Genomic DNA, 23,010 nt, shown 5'->3' with positions numbered 1-23,010 from the left:
TATTATATACGAAGTTATGCTTAAAAAGATACTGAAACTTCTCTGCATTAGAGATTTTTCATCAAACATCTAGGCCCTTATAAGGGCCTTTTTATAACAATTCTATTTTCTGCTGCAGCTCAGTAGGAAGTATTGTAAAATATAAATGCCACACAAAAATTTGGAATATGACATAAAGAACAAAATTTTTTCCATTATTCATTTCAATCCAATACAGGCTGGTTCTAGGTAAGGGGAGAGAAAAAGTATAAACAGGAAAAGAGGTCAAATATGGCAACAGAGTAAAGATATTTCATAAGGGCTTAAACAAATGTATTGTAAATTGTAAAAACCCAGTAAATATAAGCTGGACAGACCTATAATAAATAATAGGATATACAGCTTCATTAGATACTATTTTTTAAAAAATTTAGTACAGTCAAATGACTACAGTCCTATGGAATCAAAGCAATTTTTATTTAAAGAGAGGAAATTGTTGTGCCAGTGAACTTTAAGAGAATAGATAAATGAAACAGAAATGTTGCTCATGTGATAACAGATCCTATTGAGAATAAGAATGCCATAATAATGTTATAATGATATGTTATAATGTCATAATTAATGTTATAACGATAAAGAGGCAGCATCTAAATCGTAGTCCTAAAACCAGATGATCTTAATCCTAACAGAGAAACCTGTAGTGGGATTTCTGAACCTTGTAACTTTGTATCCCAGAGAATGTAGAACTTTCTGGTTCCCCTAACCTCTTTGGGCTGTTTTAAATACAATTCATCCCCAAGACCAGTGGCTAATACTGTCTATTTCAGGGGTGGAGAGAACATGTGGCCTAGAAGCCACTTGTGGCCCTCTAGGTCTTCAAGTGAGGTCCTTTGACTGCATCCAAACTTCACAGAACAAATTTCCTAACTAGACCCTAGTTAATCAAGGATACCATCTCTGTGAGGGAACGAGACAGGATACAGGTTGGTTTGAAAAAAGACATTTGATCTTGTAGCATACATGCATCAAGTTTGTGAGAGGAAAGCACAAGTTCTACAAAAGTGAAATATTATGCACCCAAATTAGTACACAGAGTTCAGAAGGAATCCAGGAGAAAAATACATTTTGCTGTGCTACTTCTGGAGTTCTTTTAAACTTCTGTGGAAATTCTTTTCTTTCTTTTCCATTCTTTTTCCGTACCTGAATTACTATGCTCACCAATCATTTCTATTGGGATTTTTGGATTTCTATGCTTATTTTTGAGATGCCAGCTCAATTAATGTTAACTATTTCCAGATAAAATTGTCTGACACTTGAAGTACACAGGACTACTAATTTACATAGCTCTTCAAGGAAGGTGAATTTTCCTGAAATTTATATTATTCTTATTCCTTAATTATGTTATAGGGCTTAACAGTCTGATCACAATAAGATATAATTTTAAAAATCTTTATTACTTAGTCTTTATCAGTGTAAAATATAAGGAAGTGGTTCAGGAAACTTAGAAAAAAAAATGATTCAGCAGTCTAACAACCTGTTTTAGTAGACGTTGATACAAGTAATACAATTCTTTCTTTCTATCTGTTTTACTCCAATAAACAGAAAGAGGTGAGAGAGAAAAAAACATAATACTTGATATTTGTTCATTAGTTTTCCTATACTTTTTAAAAAAAGGTTATCTGTCACAAGGAGTGACTTGCTAGGTTGGGGAGAGAAGAGGGATATACTAAACAATGAATCTGGTATTTTAAAAAACTATCAATGATAAAATAAAAAAGGAATAAGATACTAACAACTCTCAACTAGTCATGCACAAAGACAACAGGAATAGTAATAAATTAATGAAATATCTAGAAAAATATTAAACCTAAGTTTCAAAGTAGTGGAAGGCCACTATGAATTTCATTTCTTCTCATTTAAAGTGTTCAATTTCTTACTTATGCATTAAAAAAACTTTGAAAAGCAAAATGCCTAAGTAAAAAAAAACAAAACTAGATTACAAAAGACTGTATTTAAAATCAGCATGTCTCACCATTGGTTTGGAAAGTAAATATTTACAAAGCCAAAATAATGGGATATCATGATTAAAAGTTCTAAGTAAAACAAAAACAAAACCCCTACCCTTAATATTTAACTTACAAAGAGAATTTCGTTTCACTAATTGAAGCTGTGATGCAGTCATTTTTTCTCCTGATTGGTTTTGATTTTCTTCATCACCTTCCTCGTCTTGAACTACAAAACCATCAATAATATAATCATCTCCTTCCTCATCATCATCATCTTCTTCATCATCATCATCTTCATCATCAAGATCACTATCAGGTAAAGATTCCTCTTCAGAATCCTAATTAAATTAGAACATGCAAGTCAGCAAATTTTATATCTAATATTTTACTTTTTAAAAATTACAATAATTTCAATATGAATGGGAAACACAATGACCAAGTCATACTTCTAAGCATGATAAAGAGAAATTAAGTGAATTCAAGACTTAAGGTAAAAAAAAATGACTTTCTTTTCATATTAAATTGTTGAGCTTTCAAAATGAAGAAGACGACATTATTTTCTTAACGTTTAAATGATACAAAATGATTGAAAATGAAAGCTTTGATAAAAGTTGAAAATTGAAAGGACTGTACAAAATCAAAAAGTAGCCTTCAATTCTTAAAACAGAACTGATGATGGACTAGCTGAGTCTCATGTTGTTATGACAAATAAGAAATTAGATATGACAGTGTAGTCAAATGTACACAGGAAATTTTTAAATAAGAAAAAATAATAATTTGAGTCATTGAAAATACATGATAATTAACACTTCTTTTCGATAAAATGCAAATATTCTTCAAGTGAAATTCAATAAAAAAAAAACACACCTCAAAATCTCTACCACTATTGCGTCTCTGACGAGATCTTTGTTTTGAGAGCTCTTTCAGCTTCTGGAGTTGTTCCTGTTTCCGAATGGCTGAGCTTTTTTCAGATTTAGGAGGTTTTTGATCCACCTCCACTGAAGAACAGTCATCATCCTCCACTATACGACGACGCTTAACATCTACTCTTCTAACTAAAATGTCACTGTCATCACTATCATCACTGTCATACATCACAGAAGATACCCTTTTTCGCTTTCCTCGAGTGATGTGTTCTTCTTCTTCTATATCCTCCTCTGTAACTATTTGGTCACTTTGTTGTTTAGAATCAATATGTTGTTGACTTAGATCCTTTTCATAATCTGTGTTAATGGTCTTACATTTATTTTCATTTTTTTCTTCCTCATGATCTGAAAGGCCACCACTCTTAGTTATGTGTTCTTTGTTATTTTCTGCCTTATTAGTTAAGTCAAGCTCTTTATCATCAAGCTTTTTATTACTATCAATACTTTCATCACTGTCATGACTTTCATCACTATCAAGCTCTTCATCACTATCAATACTTTCATCACTATCAAGCTCTTCATCACTATCAAGCTCTTCATCACTATCAAGTAACTGTAAGATATTATTTCGTTTAGTCCGTCTCCAGTCAACCCGGGATTTCAACGCCGGCACTTGAGTCTTAGAATTATTTCTTGTTTCATATCTTCTAACATGTACCATTTTCACTTAAGCTTCTACAAAAAAAAATGTTATTAGGAATAATCTCATAATAAAGAAGATGACAGGTTAATGTAATAAAATGTTTTTATGATGTCAATTATATTAATCTAGTGTCATATTATGATCAATCTAGAAAATCAGACATAGTATCCTAGTGGTATTAATAAAACAATCATTCACCATGTATGCAATGAGTGCCTATAATATGCATATGACTGCAAGATGCTGAGAGGGCTACAAACAATATAAGATGTACTCCCTATCTTTCAAAAATCTATAATTTTAGAAACAAGACAAACACATACAAAACAGTTAAGTAATAGCATCCAAGGAGACTGTGATTTAGTGCCATAATGAGTGACTCTGATTAATGTTACAAGAGTTCAGAGATAAGGAAAAGCAATTGAGGTAGGAGTATAAAAGACTGTAGAAGATATATAAGACTTGACATGGTCCCTGAATGGCTGACAGGGTTTGGATAAGGAGAAATGTTGAGGGAGTCATTCTAGGTAGGAAAAACAGTAAGAACAAAGGTTTGAGTTTCAGCTAGAATATGGTATGTCTAGAGAACAATGAAAAGACCTACTTAATGAGGGCAGAGAGTTGTTTTTTCAGTTCAAAAAATGTTTAGAAGAAGGGTATTGCCTTATTGTGGAAGGCTGAAAAGTTGAACTTTATTCTGTCAACATTGGGTTTCCTCAGCAGGAGAATGAGATGAACAATAACTGAAAAGATCATTCAACTATCTGAAAAAAGCAGCTGGGCAATAAGTAACATCAACAATTATAGAACTGCCTAATTAACTGTTTAGGAGCGACTTCTACAGAAACTTGTAAGACTGCAACTCACAGAGACTGGTTGTTAAACATGACCATAGTTATAAAACAACAGAATGTGAAGGCAGAGTAAACAGACAGAAAAAATACAAATAACCCAACAGAATATTCAGATATCAAAACACTGTACCTTATCACATCATCTTTACCAATATTATGTTTAATTTATGGCTGAGGCAAGGTACTGTGTTACTGAAGCTAAAAGGTTTATCATGGAGATTGAGAATAGGACAATTGCCACAAAACATTGTCACAAAGAAGTAATAGAGAAAAACTTCATGACAGAGGTCAAAATATATGATTAGCAAAGCGATGTAACATAAAATCAAAGGATGAGCTGCTGAGGTTGCTGAAAAATATGAGATTCACTAAAGTAGAATTCACACACACAAATAAATATTGTCCTTCAAAGACATCACTTTGGGAGTATGTATTTCAATGATGATACCATTACTCAAAATATTTGTGTTATCTCCTCATTTGGAAATGCCTTCAAAAGGTTTTCAAGTCATATAAGAAAGCCACTCTCAGTACTCTAGTGACAACTCATGTTTTGGATTACCTACCTTATTCACCAGTCTTGGCTCCAAATGACTTTTGGATCTTTCCAGAAATAAAATCCACCCTCAAAGGACAAAGATTTTTGGCGTTGCTACAGGTTACAAAGGCAATTCCAAAAGAGGTATTTCAAAAATGCATATAGCAACAGATGCATCACTAGAGCCTCCAAAGTGACTACTTTGAGGGAGGCAATCCTTCTCTGGATATATGCTCTGGTATGTCTGTTAAAAAAATGAGTCATATTACTTTACAGTCACACCTTCTAGTAACAAGTTCAATAACGTTGCTTTGTTGAAATTAGCTTTGTTGTACAGATTGGTATAATTTTAGATAATAATTGAAGTATGAAACCTAGTATAATTCAGAAATTAACCATTAAAAGAGTGATATATAAAGTTAACAATACAGTTAAATGTGACTCATAAGTTAACAGTGTAAAAACATACAAAGAAATCAAGTTTTAGCAAATGAGCAGAAGCAAATTTACAGGTTCCAAAAAATAAAAACAAAGCTGGTTATCTCAAGAACTAAAATGATGTTATAAATATTAATTGGTCACATTACATAATGTATGTAACATGTTTTAACATCAATTAATAAGTCAATCATTATAAATAATTGCCACATCACTAAAGAGTTTTGTTTATCAATTCAAGGTAATGATAATGTAGTTGTCTGAATAGGACTCATGTTATACTACAAAAAATGAATGCATTTGTAATAGTACTTTTAATTTTTCCCAAAGTACTTTTCCATAATGCTATTTTCTCTTCTCAGTAACTCCATGTAAACCTTAGAGCACCATATCCATGTAAGTTATTATTATTCCTTCATTACAACTTGGAGAACAGAGAAGCTAAGTGACCTTTCTCAGATAATATAAATATTAAATAGAACTGGTAGTAAAATCCCAAATTCAGTGATACTAAATGACAGATGTTAACATTATTTATATTTAAGATTGTTAAAATGAGAGATCATTAAAGTAGCCAGTAGTTTATATATCAATGCTATAAAATTATAATTTTAGGATAAAACATTAAGAAAAAATTCCCGAAGGCAAAATTTAAAAATCAGTTTTTTAAAAATCTCAGTCTACATTAGTGAAGCCATAACCCATAAACTTATATGAACCATGAAAGCCACTGGGCAAGGAGAGAATACATAGCACTGATGAAAATGTGCATATATGGTCTATACCACATCATTGGTTTTTAGCATAATATGCTAATACATTTCTAGAAATTTCCAGAAAAAAGATAATTTTTCAAAGAAGGGTGGTTGTATTGGTCTCCAAACTGTGAAAATAATTTCTTTTGGGGCATTCTGAAGATCTATCACTTAAGAAGGAAAGTTCGAGTACACAGTAAGCACTTAATAAATGGGTTGCTAACTGATGAAAGAATTTGGAGGTTACAGAATCCTGAGTTGGAAGCGACCTTACTAGTGTGATCTAGCTTAACAGCTACCTGAAGCATGAGCTCCCTCTTCCACACCCCTGACAAGTGATCACCTAACTTTTTCTTGATGACTTCATGAAGGAGTTCATTTTTGTACACTTCTAATACTTAGGAGGTTCTTCCTTAGTATTGAGCAAAAATTTGCCTCCCTTTAATTTCTACCTTTTGCTCTTTGTTTTCCTCTCTGGGGAAAGAAAAAAACAAACTCTTTCACAAACAGCTCATATTTCTCCCCTAAATCTTTTTTCCACATTGATCATCTTCAGTTAATTTAAACAATTCTAGGTTGTTTTCAGCTCCCTCACCACCTCTGCTACTATCCTCTGGGAAAGTTCCAGCTTATCAAAGTCCTTACTAAAATGCGATTCCAAGAACTCTGACTAGCACAGAGTACAGCAGGACTTTGAAGTCATTTGCTCGGGACATTATATTATCATTAATGTCACCTAGGATCATATTAGCTTTTCTGGCTACAGTATCATACAGTTCACTCAAACTGTGCTTTAAATAAACTAACACCCCACCCAGGTCTTTCCCCAATGAATTATTTAGTCGTATCTCTTGCAACTAGCACTGCATAGTGTTTTGTTTTTAACTCAAGTCCAGTACTTTACATTTATCTCCAATAAATTTCATGTTGTTCAAGTTTGGGGATACCTCTATCATTTTCCACGATATCTCAAAGTTTGCTGACATTGGTTCAGCTATCATAGCTACAATTCTTTCTGTATTCTGAATCTGCAGCTAAAATGTGCCACATGATTTGATTTAGATACTCTTTTACTATTTCCTCATTTATCTTTGAAGAAATTCCCTCATGACTATCTTAATTCTATACTTTTCAGTCTAAAGATTATTCTCAGAAAACAGGGACAAAACAGGAGTTAAATAATTCTGCTTTCTTTCAGCAGTTAACATCACCCATGCAATGGCTGGTTTTTTTTCTTTAGCTTTTTTTTTTAATCTCCAAGACAGATTAAAAAGACCAAAAATGTTTCATTTTCTTTAGCCTTTTTCACAAGCCTCAGGACATTTTGGTCTTTAACCTTCCTACATAATTCTCACAGGTCTAAGTCATTCTTTTATATTCGTCCTTGATTCTGTGAATTTGTATTCATCTCTTGTACATATTCTTCTTTCAAATATAATCAGCTTCACCAAAGTACTCCCAGTACAGCCATGTAACTTTCTTTAGCTAACTCCTTTTTTTCTCAATGAAATGTTATTTTGTAAGAGATTTGGGTGAAAAGATAGTCCAACATGATTAGTACATTGATAACACAAACCTAAAAGAAACAATTATCTTAACAGAAAATAGGATTTTAAAAAATCTTATTAACGATAGCCTAAATCTAACAAGATGAAACATAGTAGGGGACAAAAGTAAAATCAACTGCACAAGTACAGCGTGGGGATGGGGGAACAAGGGGGATCATAGACAAAGAACAATTTCTGCGGGGAAAAAAAGATGAAGGAACTAATTATATCAGTCATGTAGTCAATAAGCATTTATTAAATGCTTACTATATATCAATCACAATGCTAAGTATTGGGTATACAAAGAAAGGTAAAACTATCCTCAAGGAGACTTCATTTTAACGGGAGAGACAACATGCAAACAATTATGTCCATATAAAGCATATAGAGAATAAACTGGAGATAGTGTCCGATGGAAGGTAGATATGACAGCCAGAAATCTATCATAATCTTAGGCTTTATTAAAAAGGCAGGGTGTCCAGAACAAGGGAGACTAGAAGAGGAGTCTTAACACAGGTGGGACAGACTGCCTCTGGAATATATTGTTCAGTTCTGGGTGTTGAATCTTCAAGATACTCTCAGGAATCAGGTTCAGCAAAGTGAACAAGATAGAGAACTAGAAACCATGTCAAACTAGGATCTGCTGAAGTAAATGGGTATATTTAGCCTGAAGAAAAGAAAAGGTAGATAAAAGAGAGGGAAACAATATTAAAGTTCTCCAGGAACTTGAAAGTCTATCATGCAGAAGAGGGTTTAAATTTGTTCTTGTAGTTCAGTCATTTAGTCCTGTCCTACTCTTCATGACTCCACATAGGATTTTTTTGGCAAAGATACTGGAGTGATTTACCATTTCCCTCTCCAGCTCATTTTGACAAAGGAGGAAACTGAGGCAAACAGTGTTAAGTGACCTGCTCAGGATCACCAGATTTGAATTCAGGAAGATCAATCTTTCCTGACTCCATCCAGGCCCAGAACTCTATCCACCATGCCACTTGGTCCTATAGGGTCCAACAGTTATAGGTTTTAGTAGAATAGAGGTAGTTTTAAGCTAGATGTAAAGAAAAGCTTTTGAATCAGAATTTTCCAGAAGTGCAATGAGTTCCCTTAAAAAAGGGATAGTTTCCTAATCACTTAGGTGTCTTTTAGTGTAATCTTTTTTCCTTATTACAAAAGACATTAAAAGAGTCTGTGTGCCATGGTTTTCTTTTTCTTTTTTTTCTGGGAGCAGGACACAAAAGAGAGAGAAAATAAATTACCTGGTAATTGAAAAACTGATTTTTTAAAACGGGAATATATGGTTGGTTTAATTTCCTTTAAAGGCAGATCCCACAGAAACATTCAGGGAATAAGGATATTGGGGCAGCAGGGGGCAAGAAGTTGAAGATCAAAGAAAAGCTGAAATCTGAGATCTGAAATGAGAACCAGGGAGAGAACTGTGAAGGTAAAGCTGACAGAGGGGTAAAACATCTCTCCCGGCTTTCAGGAGGAGGTGGTATATTTATCAAGAAACCAACTGAACAGTTGTAGTTATTCGAGAATTGCTCTTCTGCTGCATTTCATGAAATCAGGATTCAATCAAGCTTCTTTAATGCTATTTTGCCTCTAGTTGAGGACAAAGAGAAACCTCCTAAGAGAGAAAGCAAGGAACAGGTGGATACAGACATGTCAGCAGTATTATTTCTCCTTATCTGATATTTAATATTGTACAAGATACACCAGAGATATTCAAGCAGAGTGCAAGACAACTTTTCAGGAACAGACGGGGATCATGCTTTTATCAGGTGGGTAGTTGGACTAGTTTACCTTTGAGGTCCCTTCCAACCTAATGCGTAGTTATGAATGAGTTCATTCATCTTTCCTCCAGTGCCTGGGCAACAAACATAAAGACGCTGAGGCAAAGGAGTTAAAGGCATGGAATGACAGAAAAACCATGGTTCAGGATTTGGTCAGAAAATTTAGGCTTGAATTAGACCTCCTCCACTTAGGCGGGGAAAACCCCTTAAGCCTTTCTGCACATAAAAGCACGACCTCAATGGCAAAAGGAAAAAAAGGGATTAAAAATATTGACCAGCTCTACCTCGGGGTCTTTGTGAAGATGAAGGGCGATCAGGCATGCAAAGCTCTTTGTTGCCTAAAAAATAAAGCCACAAACATCCCAGCCTCGGATGCACAACAAACGCCTCTCTCCCAGGCTTCCAGCCCTGCGGCTCTGGCTCTCCAGATTGGTCCAGTTATCCCGCCAGTGCCCATTCAGCTCGGCAAGGCGGGGAGTCAGAGAGGAGAGCAACCATGGCGCATTTAAAAAAATAAATAACCCATGTTTTTTTCCCCTTGTTGCACACGCGCGCACACACCACCCGCACACACCCGCACACACACACGCACACACATCCATCCCCGCCACTTCTGCCGGAGGGAGGAGGGATGGGAAACCTAACTGAGAAGCCAGATGCGGAGGCACAGCTCGGGGAGCGCAGCGCGCCACAGAAACGCGCGGGGCGGAGCGAGGGGAGGCCGCGGCGGAGACAAAACCGAATCCCTGGCTCCCCAGCCCGGACTTACCTGCTATTCCCCGGCCTCCCCCGAAGGGGAAGGGGTGTCCCCAGAGGCTGCAGGAGGCTCGGCTCGGCTCGGCTGCAAGGGAAGGCAAGGGCTGTCACGGGCCGTCCCCGTCTCCGCCCCCGCGCCTCCTCGCTCGAGGCCACCACCCTCGCCCCGGAGCCCGGGGAGTTCTCTGCACAGCGCCGAGGGATGGCTGCCTCCTACCCCGCCCCTCCAGGAAAGTCATTCGCTGCGAGGGAGCGCGGACAAACCCCCGCCCTAAGCGGTCCCGCTCCCTCACCTTTCAAAACGCCGCAGCCGCCGCCTTCTCCGCCTTCGGCCGCCTCCGCCTCCGCCTCCGCCCACGTCTCCGCCTCCACCTCCGCCTCAGGCGTCAGCTTCGACGACTGGCGCGTCCCGCGGCTCCTGCCAGAAGCCGGCGGTCGGAAGTCCCGCCCTCTTTCGGGGAGGCTCGCGGGTGGGAGGGGCCGTCTTCCGGGAGCGCGTCCTGGAGTGTGGGAGGAGCTGGCTGGGCTGTGCAGTGAGGGCGCTGCGCTGGGGGGCCCCTGGCCGAGAGCTCAGAGGTGGGGAGCGGGTCCCCGCGGGGCCAGGAGGGGCGCGGGGAGGCTCTGGCGACCCGGCCGAGGCCACTGGGGGAAGAGTCCCTGCGGCGTGGAGGGAGAGCGGGGTACGGCCGGGGATACCGGCCCCAGGGTTGAGTCCCCAGGCGAGAGGGAGGCGGCGGACGCCGGTCCCTCCCCCGGCCGGGGCGCTTCCGGGCTCAAGTTTGATTCTCCCTGGGGGAGCAGGAGACACCTGTCCCAGCCCCGCGTGGGGGCCAGTACCGAGATTGTGTTCTTACTCCCTCCGCCGTGGCGTGGGAGGGGAGAATGAAGTAAATAAACACTCCTAATCTGGATTACCCGCGGCGACTCTGGGCCTTCTCCCTCCCCCAGCCTGGCTGCCCATCAGGGTCCTCGGGCCTGCCACTTTCACCCTCTCCTGCCCCGGGAGCCCCTCTGCCAGCCCAGCCTGGAAGGGGTCGGTGCCCCAGTAACTGAGTCTAGGTCTGAGAAGTGACAAGCGTGGGAAGACGGACAGCTTTTGTGAAGTCAGAGGGTGGAGCGATTCCCAGAGCTTCAAAATGTCAGGGAAACGGAAGCGTGTGGTCCTGACCATTAAGGATAAGCTTGACATAATAAAGAAACTTGAAGAAGGCAGCTCCTCCAAACAGCTCTCGGTGATTTATGGGATTGGCGAAACGACAGTTAGGGACATAAGGAAGAATAAAGAAAAAATCATAACTTACGCCAGCAGTTCTGATTCAACAAGTCTCTTGGCCAAGAGAAAGTCGATGAAGCCGTCCATGTATGAAGAACTGGACAGGGCTATGCTGGAATGGTTTAACCAGCAGAGAGCCAAGGGGAATCCTGTATCTGGACCGATTTGTGCAAAAAGAGCAGAGTTTTTCTTCTATGCCTTAGGAATGGATGGAGATTTTAATCCTTCAGCTGGTTGGCTAACTCGTTTTAAGCAGAGACATAGCATTCGTGAGATTAACATCAGAGGAGAAAAGTTGAATGGAGATGAAACGGCTGTGGATGAATTTTGTAGCAACCTTAGGGAATTTGTTCAGAGGGAGAATTTACAGCCTGAGCAGATCTATAATGCTGATGAAACTGGATTGTTTTGGAAGTGCCTACCAACAAGGACATCGGCTGGCAAGGGTAAATTTGCTGCTTCTGGGCGAAAGTTAATTGAAGAAAGAGTCACTGTCATGTGTTGTGCCAATGCGACAGGTTTGCACAAACTTAAACTTTGTGTAGTGGGAAAAGCAAAAAAGCCACGTTCCTTTAAAGGGACTGACACCTCAAACCTGCCAGTCTCCTATTTCAGCCAAAAAGGTGCATGGATGGATCTTTCTATTTTCAGACAATGGTTTGACAAGATCTTTGTGCCACAAGTTCGAGAGTACTTAAGATCCAAAGGCCTTCAGGAAAAGGCAGTGCTGTTATTGGATAATTCACCTACACATCCAAATGAAAATGTCCTAAGGTCAGATGATGGCCAAATATTTGTAAAATATTTGCCACCTAATGTAGCTTCATTGATTCAACCTATGGACCAGGGTGTCATATCTGTAATGAAAAGACACTATAGAGCAGGACTTCTCCAAAACAACTTAGAGGAGGGTAATGATCTGAAAATGTTTTGGAAGAAACTGACATTATTAGATGCTCTGTATGAAATTTCAATGGCATGGAACAGGGTTAAGCCAGTTACTATTATCAGAGCATGGAACAAAATTTTCCCTGGCAATGAAGAGAAAGATGTTTTGGACTTTGATGAAGAAGAAATTTCAGCAGCTACTTTAGCAACCATCTTACAGCATACACAAGGATGTGAAAAGGTGGACACTGAGAATATTGAACAGTGGTTTGAAGTGGACAGTACTGAACCAGGTTATGAGGTGTTAACTGATAGTGAAATAATCAGAAGAGCACAGGGTCAAACTGATGAATCAAGTGAAAATGAGGAGGAGGAAATAGAACTGATCCCAGAGAGGAATATTAATCATGCAGCTGCTCTCAAGTGGACTGAAAATTTATTGGATTATCTAGAACAGCAAGGCGATATGATTCTGCCTGACAAACTGGTAATACGGAAGCTCCGGGCCACCATAAGAAATAAACAGAAGATGACAATGAATCCAACTCAATAACAGTATTTTAAAATTTCACTGTCTTGGTAATTGTATTTGTGACTATTAATCTATTTGCAATATAGCTTAGTTTCTTAAAATGTTCCAAATTCTCAGATATAAATTCAAATGCAAAAATGTATTCCAGAGCCATAGTTTGGAAACTATTTGTATTATTTTTCTTTTCCCTTTTCATTTCTGCAGATTATCAGGAGCTGATATATAAATCTATCCCTATATATATACATATCTATCTACGTAAAACTTATATGCCTATCACTTGTCCCATTCCTTATTTTTTGACCAAGTGGCATTCCCCTAAGTATTAATGGCAAGATTCTACAATTAACAAATAGTCACTGAGCACCTTCTTTACACCCAGAATAATTTTTTGCCTGATTAATGGGGCTGCTACAGTTACCTTTCCTTTGTGCCAACTATTGCTGCCATCTTGAACAATTGTCTTATTTATTTATTTAGGTTGTCAGGGTGAAGAAAAATCTATCATAAAGCATTAGATCCAAAGCAAATAATAATTATATTTAACAGTTAATTCTAAATGATCCACAATAATAGGGGAAGGAGTGGTTACGTATGGATTTTTTTTCTTAGGCTCAGATAGTTGTAGTTATTATTCCCTTTAACATTAATGAAAGTGGCAGGAGGAAAGGCTCTTCTGGAAATATGAATTGTTGGGTAATTTTGGATTCTCTTGTTAAACTGCATGGGAAAAATAGACAGGTGAGAGGAGAACAAGGTTTTCTACCCCATCTTTGTGGATTCATGAGAGTTAAGTATGTTAAACTGAAAATTTGCTAAACCACTGGGTTCACAGTAAATACAGGGTATTGTATAAAGGAAACTAAATAGTCCTTTTTTCAGTAAGCCTGCCAAATTGTAGAAGGGACAGGCTGTCAGCCCAAGAATACTTATTAAACATTCATTGATATCAGAGTATAGATTCCCTACCCCCAGAGACCATCTATCACGATAGTTTTGGGGAATATCAATCTTCTAATTCAAAAACTATCAAAAGATCCCATTGGGGGATTTTGAGGTGCTATCCAAAGTCAGTTACAAAAATTCTCTGCCCCCAAAAGAACCTTAAAATGGAAAGATAAAGTGAGTAATTGAAATAAGCCATATGTTTACATCCTATTAATGAAGAAGACAAGTTATTTTGGAAAGTTTCAGATCATAAGGAATTTCATTGCTCTATGTGCATTTTAAAGACTGAGAGAAGGGATTTTTCTTTATTGGTTTTGAATTCATGTCAATCAAGATTTAGCTAAAAGTTTGTATAGTGAACTCAGTATGTTTACCTAATGTTGCTGAAGCATTCAAAAGACATGCATATTGCTTTAAGGAGTTTATAATTTGAAATCAGTGTCTTTGTATTGAAATTGATACTTCTTGGTTTGATCCTAATATGGATGTAATTTTTAAAGAATTGCCCTTCAATTCATTAGTCATTAAGAATAATATTTAGCTTTATCATCTACATATTTTTCATCTTTATAGTGCCTTTCTTAGACCTCTAAAAGCCCCTTACAGACATTTTTAACTTTCCATAATTGCCATTTGAAATTTTCATGTATCATATCTAGGATTTAAAGTAGGATCTATAATGAAATATTTGTTTTAAAAATCTGTTGCATGAACTGCTTCAGGTCCCAGAAACAAATAACAGTAGTTAAAAAAAAAAAACACTTTAATTTATCTGAAATGAAAAGTCTGTATGAAAAATCTCAGAAATTTTGTCCAGGTTTGCCCGTGATTTCTGACTTACCTTGTTAGTGAAATCTAGCCTGTATTATTGCCATCTAGTGGTAAATAAACATTACTTTTAAGTGATGTAATTTTAAACTATTTGGTATTAAATAAGGGTTCATTTGTGGTATGACCATTGCATCCTTGTCTGTTTCTAGCTAACCACCATCCCATCTGAAAACTACCACTGTTATAGATTACCTTCTCTGGTTCAATGCTTTTATCCATTGTTTTATCCAGTAGTTTTTCATTGGTCAACCTTTGGACTCACATGCAGTCCTTCCCACCTTCAGTCTTTACACCCTCAGACAACTTAGGACTTTGAGGCTTCCTTATGTACGTTCTTGATTGCACACTTATCATATTTCTAAAACCCAGCTGCAGTACCACGTAGGAACACTTAAAAAAAAGATCTGTGGTGACAACAACTGAAACATGTATTTGAACATATATATTCTCAGGAAATAGTTGGGTCTTTCTCAACACAAGGAGGATATATGTCGGTTGGGGTGAGACCTATTCTTCAAAAGAATTAATGAGTGTGGGGTAGGGAGAGAGTGGATTTTTGCAGAAAAATAAAGGAAAGGAAATGCAAATTGATTAATAAAAGCATCAAGTGAATCCTAGAAGATTCTAGACTTAGAAAATTTGAAAAGGCTTAGTGTATTTCTAACATTCTGTTATGGGGGAATATTTTGGTCCAACCAGATATTCATTTTGTGCAAAGATTCCAAACAAACCAGGATTAGAAGAGCTGGTCTTTACAAGGCCTCTGGCCCAGCCTTCACCTAACTCCCAAGAGAGTGAGAATGGGTGGGAAATAAAGCAGCCTCACTAGTTCCCCATTGCCCTTAGCTTTCTAGGGTGCTACAATGTAGGGTCTGATCCTCTTAATTGACATTGAATTTCTTCAGTTCTCATATAGCACTTTGTTTTGCATTTCTCTAATGTCTTCATCATGTAGTATTCTATCTGTCTTGGTCTTAGATATCTATACTAGATTGTGAACATCCTGAAGGAAAATACCACATTTTACCTGAACTTTTATATCTCCATCATTCTACATAACTGGCACTTACTAAATATGTGTTGTATTGTGCAATCCTGTATGTAAAACCTGAAGGGAGAATCAAGAAAGGTTTTGTGGAAGAGATGACATTTAAGTTGAGATTTTAACAAACGAGTAGAATTCATTAGATACAGGGAAGAGAGGATGCTTCATAAATAGAGAAGAATGTGAGCAAAATTTCAGTGGCTAGAAAGTGAAGGCCACATTTAGGATCTGAGGGTAGCCACTAATTTGAAAGAAAGAGTACATGAAGGAAAATAACATGAAACTGAAAGACTGGAGTGGTATTGGGTTGTGGTGGCCTTGAACACTAGGCAAATCTTGTTCAGTTGTTTTCACTTGCATCTGATTCTTTGTGATCCCATTTGGGTGGTGTGTTTTTTGTTTGTTTTTTGGCAAAGATACTGGAGTGTTTTGCCATTTCCTTCCCCAGTTCATTTTACAGATGAGGAAACTAAGGCAAACAGGGTGAAGTGACTTGCCCAGCATCACACAGCTTGTAAATGTTGAGGCCAGATCTGAACTCAGGAAGATGAGTCTTCTTGACTCCAGACCTGACACTCTATACACTATGCTGCACTATCATTATTCCATAGATAATAGAAAACTACTGAAGGATTTTAAACAAAGTGTTTTGACCAGATCTATACATCATTCAGCGTTTATTATGCTCTTGCTATGTGACCGGTGCTAGGGATGCAAAAACAAAAATAGAACACTCTGGACATCAAGGAGCTTATCTTATTTGCTAGTATGGGAACAATGTGGTGCCTGTATGGGGAACAAAGTAGAAGTGACTTAAATGGTAGTATGGTCTTGCTGCTATAGCCCTTTATTAGTAGCCATGGACATCTTCTTTGATGTCCAGGGTGCCATCCTTCTGTCTTTGTACGCTTAATGGTTTCCTTCCCCTTTATTTGTGGCCTTGTCGGAGATTTGGGGACTGAAAACATCAAAATGATAACAATATATATGGCAGACTCAGAAGCTGAGATGAGACTGATAAAGTCTTGAGACCATTCCCTTTCCTTCAAAGTATGTTTATGGTAATTGGTGGATAGCTTTGATAAAAGTAGTTATTCCTTATGTTCCTAACAGTTCTCTAAAGAAGAAAACTCCTTGTTCTATATGTACAGCTAATGAAAATTCCTTCCCTTACAGAGTTCCTGCTGCCAGGATTACACATCTCTTTAGAAACATGTGGCCTGGGGAATACTCATGGTTATTTTTCAGTTGGTCTGTGCTATGTTGGCTCTCTGGGGAGAAGGGAATAAGCTCTGGGAGTCTGCCATTCCCTTCCCTCCTCATCTTTCAGAAATATCCTAGTCACAGTAACATATACTATTTGGAAACAAACACGCATTCATAATTGACATTTAGTCTTTAATTGGCTTCATGCTTACATTTTCAAACTTTGCTAATTATTGAATATTTAAATTACGTTTTATTAACTGTGACATCAGAATATCCTCCACCTTGTCCTCTTGAGATACAGCAGGAACCACCTGGTGCAATGAAAAAAGTACTGGATTTGGACTCAGAGAATCTAGTATAATGGATAAGACACTGGAAGATCTGGGTTCCTGTCTTGCCTCAGAATTAATACCTGTGTGACCTTGAGCAATACACTTAAACTTCTATGTTTTAAAATGAGGCAACTTGGCTTTATGGTCTTTAAGGTCTCTTCCATCTCTAAATCTATAATCCTAAGGCCTGAGTTCAAATTCTGGCTCTGCCATTAATTACCTTTGTAAATTCAGGTAAGTCCATTAATCTTTCAGATGTTCTGTTTCTGCATGTTCTGTTTCATGCAGAAAGAAGAGGTTGGTCTACACAACTTCTAAGTTCCTTTCTAGCTTTACAACTGTGCTTTTAAATTTTATTCCCATATCACTCACCACAGTATATTCTTGGAGTCCATCTTATCGATGTTTGCCATATGCTCTGTTGGACTCCACTCATCAACTGAATTTAACAAACATTTAATAAGTGTCTGCAGAGCACTATGCTACATAGAAGGGTAGATGCAAGGCCTAGATAAGACACGGCTCTAGCCCTCTTGGAGCTTGCAGCTTCATCTTCTTTCCCTCTTTTTTTTTTTTTTTTTTTTTTAGCATTTCCCACTACTACCTCCCCCTTTCTAATACCAGTAAATAAATAAAATATTTTTGCTCCCTACTAAATAACACAATGGAGCTGTGATCATACAAGAAGTACAAGAAGGAAAGCAACTATAAAAAATATTGTCCTTTGTTTTAAGTCTGCTGAATGCAACGTTGATGTGATTATAATTGTCCATTGCAAATAAAAGTGATTGCATCCTGCATCAACAGTCTCCCCAAATTAATTATCATTATGCCGCAATGCATGAAAATGCATTGATACAGTGCTTCTCCATACTATAATTGAACAGGAAATAATATTATTTAGGATGATGTAGGAGTGAAGCAAGCTTTCTAGCTACTTCTCTCCCTCCCCCAACCCCACCCCCCCACTATACATGGTAGTAAGTTTTAGCTGCTCTACACTCCAACGCAGAACATGGTTCCTGTCCTTGAGGAGTATACATTGTCACAAGAAAAAAAAAGGTGAAAGATTCCAGCAGGGAAAATTCTATACTGTATCTGATTCTCTCCAACATGGAAGAACTAGTTGCTAGGTTGGAAATAATACAAATATTGGAGAGAAGTGAGCACTATCTTGTAGAATTTGTGATAGAGTAAAGCCAGTTATAGTCTGACATGCAGCCTAAATATTGGGAAAACAAATTTCAAGGAGTTCAGAGAAAGAACTAACTGCCATGGACTAAAATTCTGTGGGGTGGAGTCCTATAGTACTACCAGAATTAGATTAAAATATATTTGGGAAATCTTTAGCAAAATAAAAATACTATTCAACAAAGATAATGTTAATTTGTGGTCTTCCAAGTCATTATGAGACCCTCAGAGATCTATTTCTCTATGAGTTTGAAAAGAGTGTTCTAAGGGACTTCAGTCCAAGAGGGATAGGAAGCTTTCAAGAATGAAATAATGAAGGTTCAGTAGGAACAACTAAGATAAAGACATAAAATGGGAATTATCTGAAGAGACTAATGTGGCTAAATAGGGAACTCACCAAATTTTAAGATGTGTATAGAAGAGACAAACAGGATACTTAGGTGACTAAGTAGATAGAGTGCTGGACCTGGAGTGAGGAAGGAGACCAAAGTTCAAATCCAGACTTAGGCACTTACTTGCTGTGTGACTAGGCACTTAACCTTTATCTGCTTCAGTTTCCTCAGCTATAACATGAGGATAGTAATAGCACACCTCCTAGGATTTTTGTGAGGATTAAGTGAGATATTATTTGTAAAGTGCTTTGCAAATCTTAAAATGCTACATAAATGCTAGCTATGATTATTATTAATAACAAGATCCAATTCAAGATGAATATGATCCTGTAAAAAATGTGAGTAGTAGTAAAGCTGAAAATGTGCCAAGGCTGGGGAGAAAAACAGGGGTCAGCAAAAAAGGGATCATAGATTAAGAGCTAGAAGGAACCTTAGATCATCTGGTCTGACTCCCTTTCCCTGCCCCCCCATTTTATGGATGTGAAAACTGAGACAGAAAACTGAGACAACTCTGACTGGACCAGGCTCTTATAGCTAGAAAATGTCTGAAGTGGTAGTTGAAGCTAGACCATTCTAACACCAAGTCCAGTGCCCTATCTGTTACACACTTGTTTCTTCGGGGAAAGAGGCAGAACAAGGATAAGACTTCTGTTAAGGGTGAATAAGGAAATGATAGTAGAATACAGAAGGTGAAGCTGAGGAATTCTTTGTTCCTTTTTTTTTGCCTGTAAAGAATAACTTTCACATTAGACTTAACAGAACAAAAATGACTAACAATGAGTTAATATGTAAAATGAATAAGAAGATGGTAAGAGAACACTTAGTTGCCTTTGATGAGTACAAGTCACCTGGCCCAGGTGAAATAAGGTACATGGTTGGGTCAGTCAGTCATTAAATATTTACTAAGGACCTACTATGGGCCAGTGGAGAAAGAAATGGCAAACTTATCAAGTATCTCTGCCAAGAAAACCCCAAATGGGGTCATGGAGAGTCAGACATGATTGAAATGACTGAATAACAACAACAACTATGTGCCAGGGATACAAAAAAAAAGGCAAAAGACAGGCCCTGCCATCAAGGAGCCCACAGTCTAAAGGAAGAGACAACATGCAAACACCTATGTACAAACAAAACTATATACCAGACAAATTAGAAATAATAGCAGGAAGACACTGGCATTTAGGCTTTCTGGAGAAGGTGGAATTTTAACTGGGACTTTAAGAAAACTATGAAAGCCAGGAGGCAGAGATGAGGAGAGAAGGCAGGCCAGGAATGGGGAGACAGCCACAGAAAAGGCTTAGGACTGAGACTGAGTGTCTTGTTAGAGGAACAGCAAGGAAACCAATGTCACCAGATGGAAGAGTAAGGGGGAAGGTGGAGGGTTGTATGCTGGGGAGCTGTGTAAGAAGTCTGGGAAGGACTGGGAGGGGTCAAGTTATAAAGGGTTTTGAATGCTAAATAGAGAATTTTATATTTGATTAGCTAGCTTGACAGCTAGACATTCTGCCTCTCTTCTTATTTGTCTTTTTTTCACCTTATTTACCTTAAATATCATCTCTATGTTAGCCATTTTTGTTTGAAGTCCTGTGCACAAGTGATTACCCTTTGCAAAAGCAAAACAAAAAAACAAAACAAAACAAGAAAAGCAACAAAGTAAAAGAGGGAAGCCACCAGGATTTATTATTGTGTCTATTTATTGGGGGAGAGACATGGTTAGATCTTCACTTTAGCAAGAAGAATGGAAGAAATACCATAGTAGTGAAAAAGAACAAATGCTCCAGTTTAAAAAAATAAAAGCAAGAGAGAAGACTTCATTTCCTGGAAAAATTCTAGAACAGTTCATTAAAGAGCTGTTTAGAGCAGAGCAGATAGACCAGGGTAAGGCCATCAAAAGTTTACCTAGATTTTAATTTTTCCTTTTCAGTGTTCATTCATTCATTCATTCATTTACTTATTTATTTATTTATGTATTTTTTTTATTGTTTTCAACATTCATTTCCACAAAATTTTGAGTTCCAAATTTTCTCTCCATCTCTCCCCTCCCCCCACCCCAAAATGCCATGCATTCTGATTACCCCTTCCCCCAAACTGCCCTCCCTTGTATCACACCCTTCCCTTCCCTTCCCTTATCCCCATCTTCTCTCTTTTCTTGTAGGGCAAGATAGATTTCTATACCCCATTACCTGTATTTCTTATTTCCTAGTAGTATGCAAAAACAATTCCTGAATTCCTAAAACTCTGAGTTCCAACTTCTCTCCTTTCCTCCCTCCCCACCCATCCTCCCTGAGAAGGCAAGCAATTCAATATAGGCTACATATGTGTAGTTTTGCAAAAGGCTTCCATAATAGTCATGTTGTATAAGACTAACTGTATTTCCCTCCATCCTATCCCTGCACCCCATTTATTTCATTCTCTCTTTTGACCTTGTCCCTCCCCAAAAGTGTTTACTTCTAATTTTTCCCTCTTCTCATTTGCCCTCCCTTCTATCATCCTCCCACCCCACTTATCCTCTTCTCCACTACTTTCCTGTAGTGTAAGACAGATTTTCATACCAAATTGAGTGTGCATATTATTCCCTCCTTAAGCCAAATGTGATGAGAGTTAGCTTCACATTTTCCTTCTCACCTCCCTACTTTTCTCCTCCATTGAAAAAGGAATTTCTTCCTCTTTCATGAGAGATGATTTGCCCCATTCCCTTTTTCTCTCTCCTCCCAATATATTCCTCTCTCACCCTGGAATTTTACTTTTTTAGATACCATCCCTTCCTATTCAACTCACCCTGTGCTCTCTGTCTATATGTATGTGTGTGTGTGTGTGTATGTGTATGTGTATAATCCCTCCAACTACTCAAATACTGAGAAAAGTTTTAAGAGTTATAAATATTATCTTTCCATGTAGGAATGTAAACAGTTCAACTTTAGTAAGCCCCTTATGATTTTTCTTTCCTGTTTACCTTTTCATACTTCTCTTGATTCTTGTGTTTGAAAGTCAAATTTTCTATTCCGTTCTGGTCTTTTCATCAAGAATGCTTGAAAGTCCTCTATTTCATTGAATGACTATTTTTTCCCCTGAAGTATTATGCTCAGTTTTGCTGGGTAGGTGATTCTTGGTTTTAATCCTAGTTCCTTTGACTTCTGGAATATCCTATATCAAGCCCTTCAATCCCTTAATGTAGAAGCTGCTAGACCTTGTGTTATCCTGATTGTATTTCCACAATACTTGAATTGTTCCTTACTAGTTGCTTGCATTATTTTCTCATTGACCTGGGAACTCTGAAATTTGGCCACAAAATTCCTAGGAATTTTTCTTTTTGGATCTCTTTCAGGAGGTGATCGGTGGATTCTTTCAATATTTATTTTACCCTCTGGTTCTAGAATATCAGCGCAGTTTTCCTTGATAATTTCATAGAAGATGATATCTAGGCTCTTTTTTTTGATCATGGCTTTTAGGTAGTCCCATAATTTTTAAATTGTCTCTCCTGGATCTATTTTCCAGGTCAGTTGTATTTCCAATGAGATATTTCACATTATCTTCCATTTTTTCATTCTTTTGGTTTTGTTTTGTGATTTCTTGGTTTCTCATAAAGTCATTAGCCTCCATCTGTTCCATTCTAATTTTGAAAGAACTATTTTCTTTAGTGAGCTTTTGAACCTCCTTTTCCATTTGGCTAACTCTGCTTTTTAAAGCATTCTTCTCCTTCTTGGTTTTTTGGACCTCTTTTGCCAATTGATTTAGCCTGTTTTTAAAGGTGTTATTTTCTTCAGCACTTTTTTGGGTCTCCTTTAGCAAGTTTTTGACCCACTTTTCATGATTTTATTGCATTGCTGTCATTTCTCTTCCCAATTTTTCCTCTATCTCTCTCACTTGATTTTCAAAATCCTTTTTGAGCTCTTCCATGACCTGAGACCATTGCATATTTATTTTGGAGGTTTTGGATGCAGAAGTCTTGACTTTCAGGTCTTCCTCTGATGGTATGCATTGTTCTTCCTCATCTGGAAGGATGGAAGAAAATACCTGTTCGCCAAGAAAGTAGCCTTCTATATTCTTATTTTTTCCCCTTTTTTGGACATTTTCCTAGCCAGTTACTTGACTTATGAGTCCTTTGTCAAGAGGAGGGTATACTCTGTCAGTTTC

The 23,010-nt window shown here is 37.8% G+C and overlaps 2 protein-coding genes across 4 annotated transcripts in view; one reads left to right on the top strand and one right to left on the bottom strand.

The window, feature by feature from the left end:
• The window catches only part of CCDC82 (coiled-coil domain containing 82), a 49,065-nt gene extending 38,384 nt beyond the window's left edge, over positions 1 to 10,681 (bottom strand). For 2 of the 3 annotated variants that reach the window (XR_011967481.1, XM_072611300.1), the window contains exons 1-5: positions 10,529 to 10,681; positions 10,249 to 10,315; positions 4,975 to 5,190; positions 2,853 to 3,586; positions 2,119 to 2,323 (exon numbers count right to left, since the gene is read on the bottom strand). Coding sequence is in view for 2 of the 3 variants with exons in the window: in XM_072611300.1 (XP_072467401.1) it covers positions 2,119 to 2,323; positions 2,853 to 3,572 (925 nt within the window). In the remaining variant the exon portion in view is untranslated. Of the gene's footprint in view, positions 1 to 2,118; positions 2,324 to 2,852; positions 3,587 to 4,974; positions 5,191 to 10,248; positions 10,321 to 10,528 lie in introns of all 3 variants that reach the window. The other variant, XM_072611301.1, reaches the window with a different exon arrangement.
• Positions 10,682 to 11,371: 690 nt separating this feature from the next.
• Positions 11,372 to 12,949, top strand: JRKL (JRK like). The gene has a single exon (XM_072615681.1). It carries the CDS (start codon positions 11,372 to 11,374, stop codon positions 12,947 to 12,949), a length of 1,578 nt encoding a protein of 525 aa, XP_072471782.1.
• Positions 12,950 to 23,010: the final 10,061 nt, after the last annotated feature.

This window comes from Notamacropus eugenii, chromosome 5 (assembly GCF_028372415.1).
Source record: "Notamacropus eugenii isolate mMacEug1 chromosome 5, mMacEug1.pri_v2, whole genome shotgun sequence".
NCBI classification, from domain to species: Eukaryota; Metazoa; Chordata; class Mammalia; order Diprotodontia; family Macropodidae; genus Notamacropus; species Notamacropus eugenii.
Note: the sequence above shows the minus strand (reverse complement) of the source record. Positions and strands in the feature narration are given on the sequence as shown.